At 44.5% G+C, this 16,537-nt stretch overlaps 1 protein-coding gene across 1 annotated transcript in view; it reads right to left on the bottom strand.

Moving 5' to 3' along the window:
- Positions 1 to 16,537, bottom strand: part of KDM1B (lysine demethylase 1B) — a 1,151,880-nt gene that overhangs the window by 102,263 nt on the left and 1,033,080 nt on the right. Inside the window, exon 18 of the mRNA XM_044065274.1 lies at positions 3,820 to 3,945. Coding sequence (XP_043921209.1) covers positions 3,820 to 3,945 — 126 coding nt within the window. The remainder of the gene's footprint in view (positions 1 to 3,819; positions 3,946 to 16,537) is intronic.

The raw sequence follows: 16,537 nt of genomic DNA, 5'->3' as shown, positions 1-16,537 counted from the left end.
AACCTGGAGGACTTCACTGGTAACTTGTATCTTTGTGGAGGTAACATCCCCATTTTGATTATCTGCTTCCTATCTGTAAGCCAGTTGGCAATTCAGCAGGTGATACAGGGGTTTATTCCCAGATTATTTAGCTTTTCTGAATGGGGAATAGTGTCAAAAGCTTTTGCCAGGTCAAGGTATGCGATGTGTACCATTTTGCCTTCATCCATTGCTTGGTGACCTTTTCAAAAAAATCCACTAGGCTGAGTAAGCACAACCTGCCCTCGATGAATCCAGACTGAGACAGGTACAGCGTTTGGAGGTTCCCCATGTCCTGGGTGATTAATTCTATAAGTCTTTCCATGACTTTGCATATGAGGCTAGTCAGACTTACAGGCCTGTAATTGCCTGGGTCTGTGGAAGGTTCTTGCTTATGCAGGGAACGACTGTAGCTGTTCTCTATTCACTTGGTACAAAACCTGTGTTGAGGCTGAGAGTGTTACGGGTGTGGCTAAATTGTGCTTCATGCTATTTAAGATGTAGACAGGGATAATGGCAGGACTCACTAATGCAGTATTTTTAGTTTTTGATAGCTCTTTTAGGACTTGGTCTAGTGTGATAACTGGAGGAGAGCCGGTTTCATGTATATCTTGAGAGACAGACAGAGGGAAGGAAGGAGTAAATATTTTATTAAGCTCTGGAGTAGTTTATTTCGGTGACAAGGGCTCTAACATTCTGGGAATTACTCTTCTTACTTTTGGGCAAAATTATTTTCCTTATACAGCTTATTGACATGATAGTTCAACCATGTGGGCTTGCCCTGCACGTGTTCTTATGGGATACAGCTGCATCTATGCAGATGTTTACATGCTGGCATACTGTGGTGGGGTACATTTCTGTGTATTCATTGGAGTTAACTGAGTATGGTAGGGATTTGAAGCCTGCATGATTCCCTGATAGGAATGTGGAGGTAGGTCTCTTTTAGGTCTAGGGTGGCTAGTCAAGCATCCTTGGACAGCATGGGCAGCAGTTGCTGGAGGGTGAGCATTTTGAATTTTGGTATCACCAGGAAGGTGTTTAGAATGGATAGATCGAGGATGGGGCGCCAGGTTCCCTCTTTTCTGGGTACCAGAAAAAGTCTGGAGTAGAAACCTTGGCCTATATGTCCTGCAGGAACGTGCTCTATTGCCCTCATAGAGAGCAGGGAAAGGACTTGCTTTTTCGCCTCTGCCCACTAGTTTGGAGGTAGATCTGGGAACCCTTTTGAGGTTGGAAGAGTGTGGAAAGAAAATTTTGTATCCCTGTGACACTATGTTGAGGAGCCAGTGGTCATTGGTAATGGTGGCCCAGGTGCTTGCGTGAAAGGAGAGTTTTCCTCCTAGGGGTAAGTGCAGGTGGGCATTCGGTGGGGGGGGTCATTGTGAGTTCTTACCATGAGGGGGTGGCTTAGAACTCCCTGGTTTGGAAGTGGAGGAATTCCACTGTTTTGATCCCTGCATTCCCTGTGGCTGCTGTCTGGGGGGTCTGCTTCCCCAGGGTCGGGATGAACTGACCTTGTGGGAGCAGGAAAGGACCAGTGCTTGGAGGGGCAATGCCTGATGAACCTGGGTGGCTAGAATTGTAGGAAATCCTTAACTGTCTGCATAGATTTGGCTTTTTCTTCCATCTTTTTTAATACCTCCTCTGCCTTAGTGCCAAATAAGTTGTCTTTGTGCAAGGGTGCATTCAATAATTTAGATTTAACATGGTCTGGCAAGGGATGTTCCTTAAGCCATGCATGCCTTCTAAGGACAGAACCAGTGACTGCTGCCCTGCAAGAAGCTGCTAGGACATCAAAACCATAGTGTAAGGTGTGCTTATTCACCTGACTTGCAGAATGCATTAACTCTTGTAATTCTTTAGATACTGCATAAGCAGGAAAGGAAGACACATTTTGTTTGCAGAGTTCCATGGTATGTTGCTGAAATTTTAACATATGGAACTGGCAATTTAATGCTCTGATAGCAAGAGTAGCAGAGGTGTACACTTTTTTACCCCATCTGTCTAGTGCTTGGGGAATCCCTATCTGTGGGGGTGGGATTCTTAGCAGAGATTGCTTTAATTCCTTTAGGCCCTTGAGAAATTACCTCAGGGTCAGCAGTAGGATTTTTGAAAAGAAATTTGTGTGAGTCAGGGACTCTAACACCTGTCAAGTTTTCTGGGTGCAGGAGGGAGGGTGTCAGAAGTCAAACTGGATTCTAGGAAAACACTGTCCACAACATCCAGGACTGGAGGAATGGCCAGGGGTCTGTGCTGTGGAAGATCTAAGAATTCTCTGAGTCTCTTTTTAGACTGAAGGTAGTCCTGATATTCCCATTGGAAATGCTCCATTAAGGTATGAAGGGTTTCCCAAAAGGAAAAGTCCTCGGATGGAGAGGTTGAATGAATGGAATCCTCTGCATCAGAATCCTCATAAGCAGAGAGGGGTTGCATGTCTTAATATTCAGATGCATCAGTCATCGGACTCCTGTTCAGAAAAAACTACAGGTCACAGATCTCTTTTTCTTTTGGAAGGGGTAGCTTGGCTTCCCCTGATCAGCATGATAAGGTCTTCTGCCATTTTAAGCATTTGAGACTGAGGCAAGGAAGCAGGTGCCTGAGATTGGGTTGTTGGTTTCTTGGGTGTGGTTCATACCCTGGGCCTTAGAAATTTGGTAGATTTTGAAAGAACGGTAGACGCGAAGGAAGTCATCGGTTTGTGTCGAGAATCTGTAGTGCAAAGTACTTCCTCGGAAGCCGGTGCCTGCTCAGCAGTTCCAGACCCATCCAAGGGAGGGACAACCGCAGGATCCTTAGTCGAAAAAGAGTTTTGCGGCATACTGGACTCCGAAAGGGTCTCTGTAGCGGCCTGTGAATCCACATAAGTGGGCATCAGGGGCTGTGAAAGTGCCTCACTGAGGACTGGATAACTGACAACTAGCTTAACGGAAGCATTGTCAGTAGGTCTGGACTTGTGCGGTCTGTCTCTGTCTTTATCTTTATGTTTTTTCAGAAGATCTGCTGTCAGATGGCTTACCGAAGCCATATCTTGAATCGAGGACTGTAAGCAAAAATATCTAGCTACAATAAGGGCCCAACGATGTATAGTTCTGGCGTTAAAGCACAAAAGTGACAGCGAGGGACGTTGTGGCCTGGGCTTAAGCAAGTGACACAGTAAGAATGAAAGTCTCGGTGTGGTATTTGCTTTCCACAGGGGAGACAATTGTTAACTTTTTCTGACATCGGTTAGTGCAAGAAAAAAGGATCCCCAATGGGGTACTTAGCTTTAGAAGACTTCAGCTTCAGTTCGGAAGATGAAACTCAGGTAGCGGCCGAACGGCACTTGTGTGAACTGCTTCTGCTTTGGGCTCCTCGGCAAGAAAGACTGATTTAATGGTGTCGGCTGCCTTACTTTATACTACTGATGACCTGACGTCAGTCCTGAAGCGACGGCAACCGATGCAGAAATACTATGCCTCTGGCTACCCTGGCAGGGATAACCCAAATGTGACTACTGCAACAGTGAAACACGAAGAATGTCCTTTGTCTGCATTTGATATTACTGCAGCATGAAGTAAACAGTACAAGGGAAGAGTGCACAATGTTCTTGAGAGTTTAATTGTATGTAGCCATGGAGTATATGTCAATATTTTACATTTATCTGAAGTTGAAAACTCAAAAGCTTGCTTATATATCCGGCATGAGATTTTCATATTCATTGCATGTATTCTGTAAATGAATGAGCAATACTTCTGTTTGTATTGTTTTTGCTTAAAAATTATTACCTTTCACATAGTTATCAAACTAAAGTAAGAAAAGTACCTGTGGATCCATATCATAAAATACACCAAATAAGCCACGCTTCTCACAGTTAGGTGGAATGTGCCCAAAGAAATCCGCTCCTTGAATTTTATTATCCCAGAATCGATATGGAAACTTTAAGGCTATCTGGAAAGAGATTTTGCATGTTAAGCACATTCTTTGCAAAACATTGTATGACCAAAAAAAAGAGAACTGCACTTTAAGAAGTCAGGATACTATTAAAAGCATATGCAATTTCTTTTTGAATGCCATCGTTAATATTTGTTTTGTTTAAACTGCTTCTAATACCTCTCGGAGGGAAACACCATTCTGACTATATGATTTATATCACAGACACTTATGAAAGAATAACCTTCAAGGCTATTAACATCTGAAAAGAAACAATTAGACTTGTACAACTATATCTCACCTAAAATCACAATACTCTGCCATGATGTAAGCATATTCATGAGAGAGAACGAATGACATGTAAATAAAGTAAAATGACACTGCAAAAGACTGATGCACTTGCAAATACCTAACACTGCTCTTTTCACATTGAAAAGTTCAATAATACACAGAAAAAGTGGATGTAATATAAATCACAAAAGAAGCTAGTCCAGATACACACACAAAATATTCACAATAATTATTTGACCAAAATATATAATTTATTTATACGTATAGTTAAAAAAATAAATAAGCCAAGATTAAGTAGAAGCAAAATTTTCTGAAAACTGGTAAGACCCATGTCAGTTTTTGTTTTGCCCTCAAGACATTCACAGTAATGCTGTACTTTAGCATTGGCTGATACATGTGATCGATGCTAGCCCTTCCTTCTTTGAATCTATTCATTCATTAAACATTCAGTCAACACATAACGCTGTAATCTTAAATTAGGTGGTGAAGTAAATATTATGGCCTTTCTAATCCAATAGCCAGTGTGTCACTCTGTAGGTTGACTGCTCTGCTCCGATGCCAACATCCTAAGTCAGTCCTCTCCAGCTTTACTACGGTGCTTTGGCCAGTACAAATCCAATGCTTTCCTAGCAGTTTAGCATATAGGATCGAAGACATAAGTTGCTAAAGGGCTTCACCCTACAATCCAGGGATTGGTTCCCTCAGTCTTCCATTTACTAAACGTGTGTCTCTGAGCAAGTCATTTACCCTGTCAGTGCTCTGAGGCTACATCCTGAAAAGAGGCTTGTAAGTCCAGCAGGTTTCCAAGTACAGCAGGTTTCCAGATTAACAAATAAATAAAATTAAAAAAGAAAATGCCTAGGAAGGAGAACAGATGAGCACAATACAGTTCCCATACTAGCATAAACAATGTGAAGAAGAGATTGCTGGAAAAGCATCTAACATGATAGGGATTACCTCACACAACTATTACATCACAGAAGGATCCTACTATAATAAGTAACTTTGTGCCTCCATGGAGTCAAACAGTACTACTAAACGGTATGAGCAATTTTCTTAACAAAAGAAATCCAAATCCTAATACAGAATTCCTTGCAATACTGCTTTGTTAGTCATCAAAGCTAAATCAAGTTTATGTTCATTAATTCATATTCTCATCTCCACTTTCTTCTTCTTCAGCCTTGAAAATGAAGCCACAGTCTATACCAACAAGTCATAGGTTTAGAGCTTAGAACCAAATGCTGGGCAGGATGCCAGTCCATTACGGGATGTCAGTGCGCATGCGCATGCACTCATTTACTCACTTACAGGCAATTTTATTAGATCACTCAAACCATCTTTGGAATGACAGAGGAAATCAGAAACCATGATGGACCCATGCAGATACAGAAAGGACTTACAGACTAAGCAAAAAACAATTCAATCAGAAACTAAACAGAAGAACCAACTGTGAATTATAGCACCGCTGTGCTATCCCTATATCTTGCTTACAGTGCTTCCCAAATACACAAAAAGAATAGTTGTGTAAGGACTTACCATAACAATAGATGTCCTTCTATTCTCTGTTCCAGTATTCTTAACATGGAGGAGTTGCCTGCCCAAGTGAACTGATGTCGGCCAGTATACCAAAGTCTTTTACTACTGTTAGGTGTGCAGTATGTCTCAAATAGGCAGCTATCTGACAGGGTCCATAAAAGTGACATATGGGCACACCATCCTCAGAACTGAAACCCAAGGCGAAGAGACAGTCCTAGGAATACACAGCCAGTAACATCCAAGAACCGAAGGAAGTAGGGAAGGAGGGGGGCTAGAATACTGCAACAGAGAAGAGAATGACATATATTGTTACGGTACGTCCTTACACAACTATTCTATGCCCTTCTATTCATCTGTTGCAGTATTCTTAACATGAGGGAGAGTACCAAAGCTCATGCAAAGAGGGAAGGGTGGAGTTTGCAGAATATTCTCCAGAAAGCCATGAAGGATGGCCCTGGCAAACCCAGCCCTGGACTGAGAAATGGAATCCAGCTTGTAATGTTTGGTAAAGGTGTGGACAGAGGTCCAGGTAACTGCTTCTAGAATAGAGTTGGTGTCTAGCCTCTTAAGGAAGGCACACAAACACTGCTCTTGTAGAGTGAGCTTCGACCGAACAGGGAAGGGTTTTCCCATGGTAGGCATAGCAAAAGGAAATGGATTTGGAAATTTAGTTAGAGGCAGTCTGTTTGGATATAGGCAATCCCAGAGCCCTAGGGTAGAAAGACACAAATGGTTGGTCAGATTTCCTAATAGTTTAGTTTAGTGAAAGTAAAATCAGAGATGTCTGTGCACATTGAGTGTGTGTAGGATCCTCTCGCTATTGTTTTGGGGAGAGGGGGAAAAAGGTTGGCAAGTGTATGGCCTGGTTTAAAGACAACTCATTTACCACTATGGGCATAAAGGAGGGGTTGGTGTGAAGGGAAACCCTATCTTTGTGGAAGACCAAGAAGGGGGGAGAGGCCATCTGGGCCTGAAGCTCAAAGACCTGTCTGGCAGAAGTTACAGCCAGCAGCAGGACAGTTTTCCAGGTGCAATGTTTTAAGGAACTAGAGGAAGCTGGCTTGAAAGGAGTTAGTTTCTGTAAGGGGTGTTGGGACACAGGTCTCCTGGGAGGACTAATGTGGACGACGTCTTTGAGGAACTGTTTGGCCTCAAATATCAAAGTTAAAGGAGGTGAAAGAGGCATACATGTGGAAATGGCTGATAAATGTGTTTTTATACAAGAATAAGCTAAGCCAGCATTGAGCAATTCACACAGGTATGAAAGAAAGTACAGCTGTGTACACTTACCATGAATGTAGATGTTCGAGTGTATTCACTGTTGCAGTCATCACACTTGGGTTATCTACCTGCAAGTAGCCCTCAGTTGGCCCGAATACTAGAGACTTAGTATTTCTGCATCAGTTGCTTGTTGCTTCAAGACTGACATCAGGTCATTAGGGGTATAAAAACAGGCAGCCGATGCCATTACATCAGTTTTTCTTGCCCCAAATGTCAGAAGCCCCCCAGATAGGGAGCTAAGTTATGATGGGAAACCACCACCAGTAAAAAGTAAATACCAATAGCCCTGTAAGGGGTGAGTAATAGACTTAGAGGGGAGAGAGAGAAAGAGAGAGAGAGACAGAGAAGGGCCTGGAGGGTGGGAAACCTGGACTGCAACAGTGAATACACTCGAACATCTACATTTATGGTAAGTGTACACAACTGTACTATGTTCTTCATGTTTCATTGTTGCAGTCATCGTACTTGGGTTGATTCCCAAAGCTGAAGAATGGGTGGAGGCAGTCAAGAAGAGTTGGGGCTGGCTAGTATGCCCTGCAGGACTGCTGTTGCAAAACCTGCCTTGGATTTGGAAAAGATAGGCAGGTGGTAATGCTTGGTGAAGGTGTGAACAGAACGCCAGGTAGAAGCTTCCAGAATGTTCCTGGTAGGGTCTCCCCTGAGGAATGCTGTGGAGGTAGCAGTTGCCCTCGTGGAATGCACTCTGACCCCCTGAGGGGTTGGTTTCCCATGGTGTTTGTGGCAGAAATGGATACATTGTGCTATCCATTTGGAAAGTGTTTGTTTTGAAATGGCCTTGCCCTCTGCTCCTGGTGCAAAACTGACTAGTAACTGGTCAGATTTCCTGAAGGGGTTAGTCCTATCAAGGTAGAATCTGATCTGTCTGTGCACCTCTAAGGAGTGCAGGATCCTTTCCCCTTTATTTTGAGGATTAGGAAAGAAGGACGGCAAATTGATAGACTGGTTGATAGCCACACTGGACACCACTTTAGGCATAAAGGAAGGGTTAGTCCTGAGGAAGACCTTGTCAGCATGAAAAAAATAAATGAAGTGTTCCACAGCCATAAGTGCTTGTAGCTCAGACACTCTTCTAGCTGAAGTGATGGCCAGAAGCAAGGAGAGAGGAATTTTAACTCTGCAGATGCTGCAGGCTCAAAGGGGGGTAGCGTGAGCTTTTCTAGTACAAAGTTAAGGTCCCAAGCGGAGGAGGGGGGGTCTTCTTGGTGGCCTTAAGTTGTTTGTCTCTCTCAGAAACTGTTTGATGAGAGGATAAAAGAAGAAAGGTGGCTCAGTGTTGCAATGAGCCGAGATGGCAGAGGCATGGATCTTAATGGAAGACAAGGATGGGCCTCTGTGGAGATGATCTGCTAGGTAATCCAGGATTAGAGGTAAGGAGGGCAGTGTTGTGTCCTCTCCTTTAGATTGAATCCAGGAACAATACTTTTTCCACTTATCAGAATAAGATTTCCTTATACTGGGTCTTCTGGCTTCAAGAATGACGGCCAGCACCTACTTGCTTAGGCTTGTCACTGGGGGAAAATTCAAGGAATAAACCAGGCTGCCAGATTCAGGTTTTGCAGTTATGGATGCAAGATCTGTCCCTCCTGCTGAGTGAGGAGGGTTGGGATCTGCAGTAGGTGCCAGGGTGGGTACCAGTACTGGCGTGGCCATTTTGGGGCAATCAGGATTGCCCTTGGACTGGCTTGTCTCATCTTGAGTAATATTCTTATGAGAAGAGCCAGAGGGGGAAGTGCATAGATTGAGAGGTTTATTCACTGGAAGGATAGGGCATCCACATTCCAGGCCCTGCTGTGAGGTGTCCTGGTGCAGAATTTTCGGAGGTGGTGATTGTAGGGGAAGGCAAAAAGGACCACCTCTGGGGTTCCCTATTTCTGGATTAGAAGGCTGAAAGTGCTGGCATCTAATTGCCACTCCTGTGGGTCTAGGAGATTTCTACTTATGTCATCTGCCAGAATGTTTTGTTTGCCTGGCAGGAATTGAGCTTGCAGATGAATATGCATGTCCAAAGCCATGTTCCACAGGTCCATGGCTAGCCTGCAGAGTGGGTAAAAGTGGGTTCCCCCCTGCTTGTTGATGTACCACATAACTGTGGTGTCTGTTTTTATAAGCAAGGGTCCTGGTGAGAGTAGGGATCTGAAATCTGTAAGAGCATGCTGAAGAGCTAGCATCTCTTTTTGGTTGATGTGCAGATGAATTTGACTTGGGCTCCAGTGGCCCTGAATGCACTTGTTGTACAGATGTGCCCCCCAGGCATAGTCTGATGCATCTGTGGTTAGGATCTGGCCTGTGTGAGGTTGAGTAAAGGGAAGTCCCTTGTTGTGGTTGCATGCTGCTGCCCACCAGAGAAACTCTGTCCTTAGACAAGTTATGATAGGTATGACGGTTTCCACGTCCTGAGAATGTTGGCACCAAAGACTTTTTAAGTACCACTGAAGTTTCCTCATATACAGTCTGGGATATGGAATTAGTAGGATGCAAGAGGCCATGAACCCTAGGGCCTGCAGGATTTTCCTTGTGGATAGCTGGGTTCTGGTGGCCATTTGAGCAAAGTAGCCTGTTAGACAGGCTTGTTTTTCTGGAGTAAGGAATGTCATCTGGGATGCTGTGTCCAAGCTTGCTCCCAGGAATACAATCTTTTGACTGGGGACTAGTTTTGATTTCTTTTCATTGATAGTGTACCCCAGGGAAGTTAGAAGGTTCTTTACAAAAGTTAGGTGCTGCAATAGCTTTTCCTGACTGTTTGCCTGAATCAGGCAATCGTTACAAAAGTAAGGGTAAATTTGAATCTTTCTCTGTCTGCAATAGGCAATGGCTGGAGCCAGGCATTTTGTGAAGACTCTGGCAGCAGTGGATAAGCCAAAGGGAAGTGCAGAGAACTGATAATGCATAGATCCTGCCCTGAAATGTAGGTGGTTCCTGCATGAGTCCCTGATAGGGATGTGGAAATAGGCTTCTTTTAGGTCTAGGGTGGCTAAAGAGGCATCTTTAGACAGCATAGGGAAAAGGGTGAGCATTTTGAATTTTGGTACCACCAAGAAGGTGTTTAGAATGGAAAGATCTAGGATTGGGTGCCAAGTGCCCTCTTTTCTGGGTACCAGGAAAAGTCTGGAGTAAAACCCTTGAACTATCTGTTCTGCAGGAACAGGTTGAATTGCCCTTATGGAGAGCAGGGATTGAACTTGGTTTTGTGCCTCTGCCCACTGGTTTGGAGAAAGATCTGGGAACCCTTTAGGGGTTGGCAGTGAGTGGAAGTAAAATATGTACCTCTGGAATACAATGTTGAGGACCCATCGGTCTTTGGTGATGGAGATCCAGTTTTTTGCATGATGGGCAAGGTTTCCTCCGAGGGCAAGAACAACTGGGCACAGGTGACGAGTGGAGTTAAGAAGTCACTGTGAATTCTTTCCATAAGGGGGTGGCTTAGCACTCCCTGTTTTAGAAGTGGAGGTATTCCATTGCTTAGATCTCTGCATACCCTGAGACTGTCATCAGGGGGGGTCTGTTTGCCCTGGGTCTAGTTTGAGATAGCCTTGAGGGGGCAGGAAAGGATCAATGTTTCGAGGGGCAATGCCTACTGAATCTTGGAGGCTGCATTTGAAAAAAATCATTGACTGTCTGCATAGACTTAGCTTTTTCTTCCATCTTTTTTAGAACCTCTTCTGCTTTGGTGCCAAACAGATAGTCCTTCTTCAAAGGAGCGTCTAGTAATTTTGATTTGACATGGTCTGGCAATGTTTGCTCCTTAAGCCAAGCATGCTTTCTCAGTACAGAACCAGTGACTGCTGCCTGCAAGATGCTTCTAGGGCATCAAAGCCACATTGCAAGGTATGCCTGCTGACTTGGCTTGCAGAATGCAAAAGCTCCTGTAATTCTTTATTTTCTGCACAGTCTGTAAAGGTAGATAATTTTTGCTTAATAAGTTCCATAATATGTTGCTGGTATTTCAGCATGTGAAACTGGCAATTCAATGCCCTAATGGTGAGAATTGCAAAGGTGTATACTTTTTTACCCCATCTGTCTAAAGCTCGGGAATCCCTGTCCAAAGGGGCAAGATTCTTAGCTGTAGTTGCTTTTATACCTTTAGGCCCTTGGGCAATGACCTCTGGGTCAGCAGTAGGATTTTTGAAAAGAAATTTGTGAGAGTCAGGGACTCTGTATTACCTGTCTGGTTTCCTTGGAGCAGGGGGTAAAGTACCCAGAGTTAGACTGGATTCCATAAAGACATCATCCACAACAATCAGAACAGGAGGGATAGCTAAAGGTCTATGTTGTGGCAAATCTAAAAATTCTCTGAGTCTCTTTTTGGACTGTGGCTAATCCTGGCATTCCCAGTGGAAATGCTCTCTTAAAGTATGTAGAGTTTCCCCAAAAGAAAAATCCTCTGGAGGGGAAGCAGAGGGAATGTTGTCTGCATCAGAATCCTCATAAGCAGATAAAGGCATGTCGTTGGACTCTTGGTCAGTTAAAGCTGCTGGGGACAGATCTCTTTTTCATTTAGCAGGGGAAGGCTGGCTTCCCTAATCAACATAATCAGGTCTTCTGCCATTTTAAGCATTTGATGTTATGGCAAGTAAGCAGATGCTTGAATTTGGGTTGTAGGTTTTTTAGGTGTAGCTCGTACTCTTGGCCTTAGAAACTTGGTAGTTTTAGACAAAACTGAAGACGCGAAAGAAGTCTGTTTGTGTCGAATATCGGTAATGAGAGGAACTTCCTTTGAAGCCGGTGCCTGTACAGCTGCTCCGGACCCATCCAAAGTAGAGACATCTGCAGGTTCCGTAGTCAAAGAAGAGTCTCGCTGCATACTGGACTCAGAATGGGTTTCGGTAGCTGCCTGTGAATCCATCAAAGTGGGCATCAGGGGCTGTGAAAGCGCCTCACTGAGTGCCAGTGAACTGGCGACTAGCTTTACGGAAGCGTCGTCAGCAGTGTTGGACCTGTGCAGTCTGTCTCTGTCTTTATCCTTACTTTTTTCAGAAGATCGGCAGTCGGATGTCTAACCAAAGCCATTTCTGAATACAGAGATCAAGAGCGAAAGTTTTTAGCAACAATAAGGGCCCGACGATGAATACTTTGGGTGTTGAACAAAGCACAAAACCGACAGTGAGGTACATTGTGGTCTGGGCCTAAACAGGTGACGCAGTAAGAATGGAAATCTTGGTGTGGTATTTGCTTTGCACAGGCAAGACAATTGTTAACTTTTTCTGACATTGGTTAGAGCAAGAAAAAAGGATCCCCAATGGGGTATTTAGCTTTAGAAGACTTCAAGATGATTCAATTTGGAAATGAAAACTCAGGTAGCGGCCAACAAGCACTCGTGCAAACTGCTTCTGCTTTGGGCTCCTCAGTAAGAAAGACTGATGTAATGGTGTCAGCTGCCTGTTTTTATACCCCTGACGACCTGAAGTCAGTCTTGAAGTGATAAGCAACTGACGCAGAAATACCAAGTCTCTGGTATTCGGGCCAACTGAGGGCTACCTGCAGGCAGATAACCCAAGTGTGATGACTGCAACAATGAAACACGAAGAACATCCAGGGGGAGATCCAGTGTTAGTGGGTCCAGGTTTCTAGAAAGACACCAGATAGAAAATCTCTTCCATTTGTAAAGGTAAAAGTTTCTTAAATTGGATTTCCTGGCCTCCTTAGGAATGGAAGCACGTCCTTAGAGAATATGTGTCTAAAAGGTATTATGGCTCTACCACCCACTGGGTCGGCTGAAGAGTTTCCAGGTGTGGGTAGATGAGGAAGCCTTTATTTTGTGCAAGTCCACTCTGTGAGGTAACTTGTGATGACTGCCCTTGGCTAGGTGCAGGAAAAGGGGGAACCAATGCTGTTCTGGCCAACAGGGAGTCACCAGCAAGGTTTTTGGTCTGTCCTGCTGAATCTTCAGTGAATGAGAGGAAGGGAGGAATGCAGATACAAACTTCCCCTTCCAAGAGATGGACAGGGCATCCACTTTCCATGCCATGGGGTGTGGTTCTCTGGCACAGAATTTTGGAAGTTACTTGCTCAGAGGGAAGGCAAACAAGTCTATTTGAGGAATACCCCACCAGTGGACTAAGTCCAGGAACACATCCCTGTGAAGTATCCATTTGTGAGTGTGTGTTGTGGATCTGCTCAGTATGTCTGCCACAGAGTTCTGTTTAGAAGGAATGTAAACTGTATGTAGGGAGATCTGAAGTTGGTGTGCTATTTCCCAAACCTGTAATGCTAGTCTGCACAAGAGGAAGGATCATGTCCCTCTCACTTACTTGTTTACATACCACAGAATGGTTATGCTGTCTGTGTATATCCTCAGCCATCCTGGGTTGAGAAGGGATTGGCAGGCCTGAATTGCTAGGAGCAATGCCTTCATCTCTTTTACAATTATGTGGTCCTTCACTTGAGATGGGGTCCATATGCCATGAAAAGTATATGGGCCCAGCACCCCCCCCCCCAACTTGTGTCTGAAGCATCTGTGGACAGGTCTTGAGTTGGGAGCAGTGGGTGAACAGGAAGTCTTAGGTTGATGGACATTTGCTGTATCCATCAGTGGAGCTCCTTCTTTAAGCATGGAATGAGAGGGATTAGAAATTCAAGAGGATGGGCATGTTGAGTCCATACCGACTTCAGGAACCATTAAAACTTCCTCATGTGGAGCCTTGCCAGGGGTTGCATAGGGATGGTGGAGGCCATCAGTCCTATGATCCTGAGAAATTGCCTTGCTGACAACTGGTGTAAGGGAAGGATCTCTGAGAAGGTCTGACAGAGCTCCTGAGCCTCCTGAGTGGGGGGTTGGGGGGACACTATCATTTTGTCTGGTTGGAATCTATATCCCAGAAATACATGATCTTGTGATGGAGTAAGGGTAGATTTTTTGAAGTTAGTAGTGAATCCTAGACATTGTAGGATGGCAATGGCTGAGCTGAGGTTTCTCAATAGTTCCTCTGGGGAGTATGCCTGGAACAGAAGGTCGTCCAGGTAAGGGACGATCTGAATGCCTTAGATTCTGCAGAAAGCAACCACTGAAGCTAAACATTCAGTGTAGAGTGTTGGGGCTTAGAGAGACCAAATGGCAAAACTGAGAATTGAAAGTGCCTGGATTCCACAGAGAAATGTAGAAATTTCCTGAACTTGGGATGAATGCAGATATGTAACTAGGCATCATTGATGTCTGTGGATGCCAGAAAGGTCTGTGGGAGGATCAGAGGGAACAGTGTCTGATGGGTTAGCATTTTGAAGGAGGGTACCTTTAGGAAGGTGTTGAAGGAAAGATCTAGGATGGGTCTCCATGGGCCTTCCTTTCTGGGAACCAGGAACATAAGAGAATAGAAGATGGTTCCCTTTTGGGCTGTGGGAACTAATTGTATTGTTCCCTGTTTTAAAACATATGCTAATACTTGGGGGAAAAAAGAAAAAATCTGATCTGCAGGAGGTTGTAGGATACCCCTGAAGGGAGGCCTGTGCACCAAGCCATAAAGTATCTATTTTTTATGATGTAAAGCACCCAGGCATCTTGTATTATGGATTCCCAGGTGGGGAGGGAGAGGGATAGGCATAGGGAGAGAGGGTATTGTGAGGGAGTCCTGAGGAGTCAAGATGAGAAGCCTGCTCTATCAGGAAAGGGCTGCTTGGCAGTTTGTGAAGCAACTGAGTAGTGATGAGATTTCTTTGGAAGGCCTGGGTTGGGTGGGCCGGGACTGCCTGCAGACGAAAACCTGTTTGGAAGGATAGTTCCTGTGAAATTTAAGAACTGAATAGACCAGAATATGTCTGAGGTCTTTTAATTGCTTACTCTTTTCCTGCAGAGACTTGAAAAGGTCAGCTGAAGATTTACCAAATATGGCCGAGTTGTCAAGGGGAGCATCCATGAGCTTTGGCCTTAATGTCCTCAGGAAGGGGTTGCAACCTCAATCAAGCAAACCTTCTCAGTGCTGAAAAAGAAGCTGCAGCTCTGGAGGTAGCCTCAACAGCATCATAGCTGCATTTAATGAAGTACAGCGCTACCTGACAGGATGCAGTCATTGGAGTAGAGGCCAAGGATTTATTCTATCAGTCTGGCATGTCATATACAATTTTTGATAAATGTGACATGAGTTTCATCAAGTACTTAGTCATACGCATTTGGTAATTCAAAGCTCTGAAGGCTAAAGCAGCTGAAGTGCAGATTTTCATCTCCAGCTTCTCTAGTTGCCTACTGTCTTTGCCAGAGGGAAGGAGGGAAGTGGAAGGAAAGAATCTTGAGGCCTTGTCAGAGGCTACAGAGATAACAGATTGGTCCACCACAGGGGCCTTAAATAGAAAATTACAGTCTTGAGGCACTTTATAATATCTGTCTGGCTTCTTAGGGGCCAGAGGTTGGGAGTTAGGGTGTAGGGACATGGAGGAAAAGACATTCAGGAAAGCACGGATAACCGGAGGGATTGCTGAGGGGCTAGAGGTCTCCACCTGGAGCAGGTTGTAATATCTCCTTTGTACCTTCAACATTTGCGAAATGTCCCATTTAAAATGGTCTCATTTTTTGAAGGATCTCCCAGAATGAGGTCTCTTCCATAGGAGATTCCATCCCATTACAGTCTTCCCCAGGGGAAGCATAATCTGATGGGGAATGAATTTGAGAGGAGTAGGGTAAGAATCACTGTCCTCAAAGGAAGAATCTTCCTCTGAAGTGGCTTGTTGTCTGACCCTTTTTTGAGGGGAGGTAGGCCAAGAAAAGGGGCGGGGACCAAGAGGTAGGTCTCAAGGCCTTGAACAATCCCTGGGCAAAATTTTATCACTATTTCTGAGGGTCTTGAGGAAGAGGGGAAAGTTAGGTTTTCTGTTTATTCTTAGCAGGAGTATCCATCTGGTGTGAAGTAGGAGGACCCGATGTAGGCCTGTACTCAAGCACATCTGACTTGTACTCAAGCACATCTGACTTGACTACTTCCCTCACTAAAATGTGTGTGATTCCCCTAAGACCTTGAGCCTCGATTCCCCCTGGACATTGGTAGCTGATGTCTGTGAGGCCTCCCTGGATGTGCTGGTGTCTAGTTGTAAGGCAGCCTGTAAAACTGGCTTGGCCTGAGGATCTGGACCCGAAGCAGAGTGTGCCTCTGGGCTATCATGTGCCTCTGGACAGATGTCCATGGGGAGAGGTGCAGCTTTAGCTTTGGGCCAAGGTCTTTTGGCCTTCCACTTGGTAGGCTCAGTGATGGGGCCAGAGGAACCCTTCATCGTGCTTTTGGCAAGAATTTTCAGATGCTGTTTTTTAAGTATATAGCGAGGGAAGAAAGTCAGCTATGAAGGGTCTTTTGGACGAACTGGCAGATAGAACAGTTTTTATGGTCATAGTGGGGCTCAAGACAAAAAAGGATACAGAGAGTGACTATCCTTGTGTGGAATCTGTCCTCCACAATCACACTTCCACTTCTTGGATGACATTAACTCTAAGCAAATACCAAAACAGTAGCAAAAGACACAAAAAGGTTCCCCAATGGGGCACTTATCTTAAATGAAAAACGCG

This window comes from Protopterus annectens, chromosome 3.part0 (genome assembly GCF_019279795.1).
Source record: "Protopterus annectens isolate FY-2018-M chromosome 3.part0, PAN1.0, whole genome shotgun sequence".
Classification (NCBI taxonomy): Eukaryota; Metazoa; Chordata; order Ceratodontiformes; family Protopteridae; genus Protopterus; species Protopterus annectens.
Note: the sequence above shows the minus strand (reverse complement) of the source record. Positions and strands in the feature narration are given on the sequence as shown.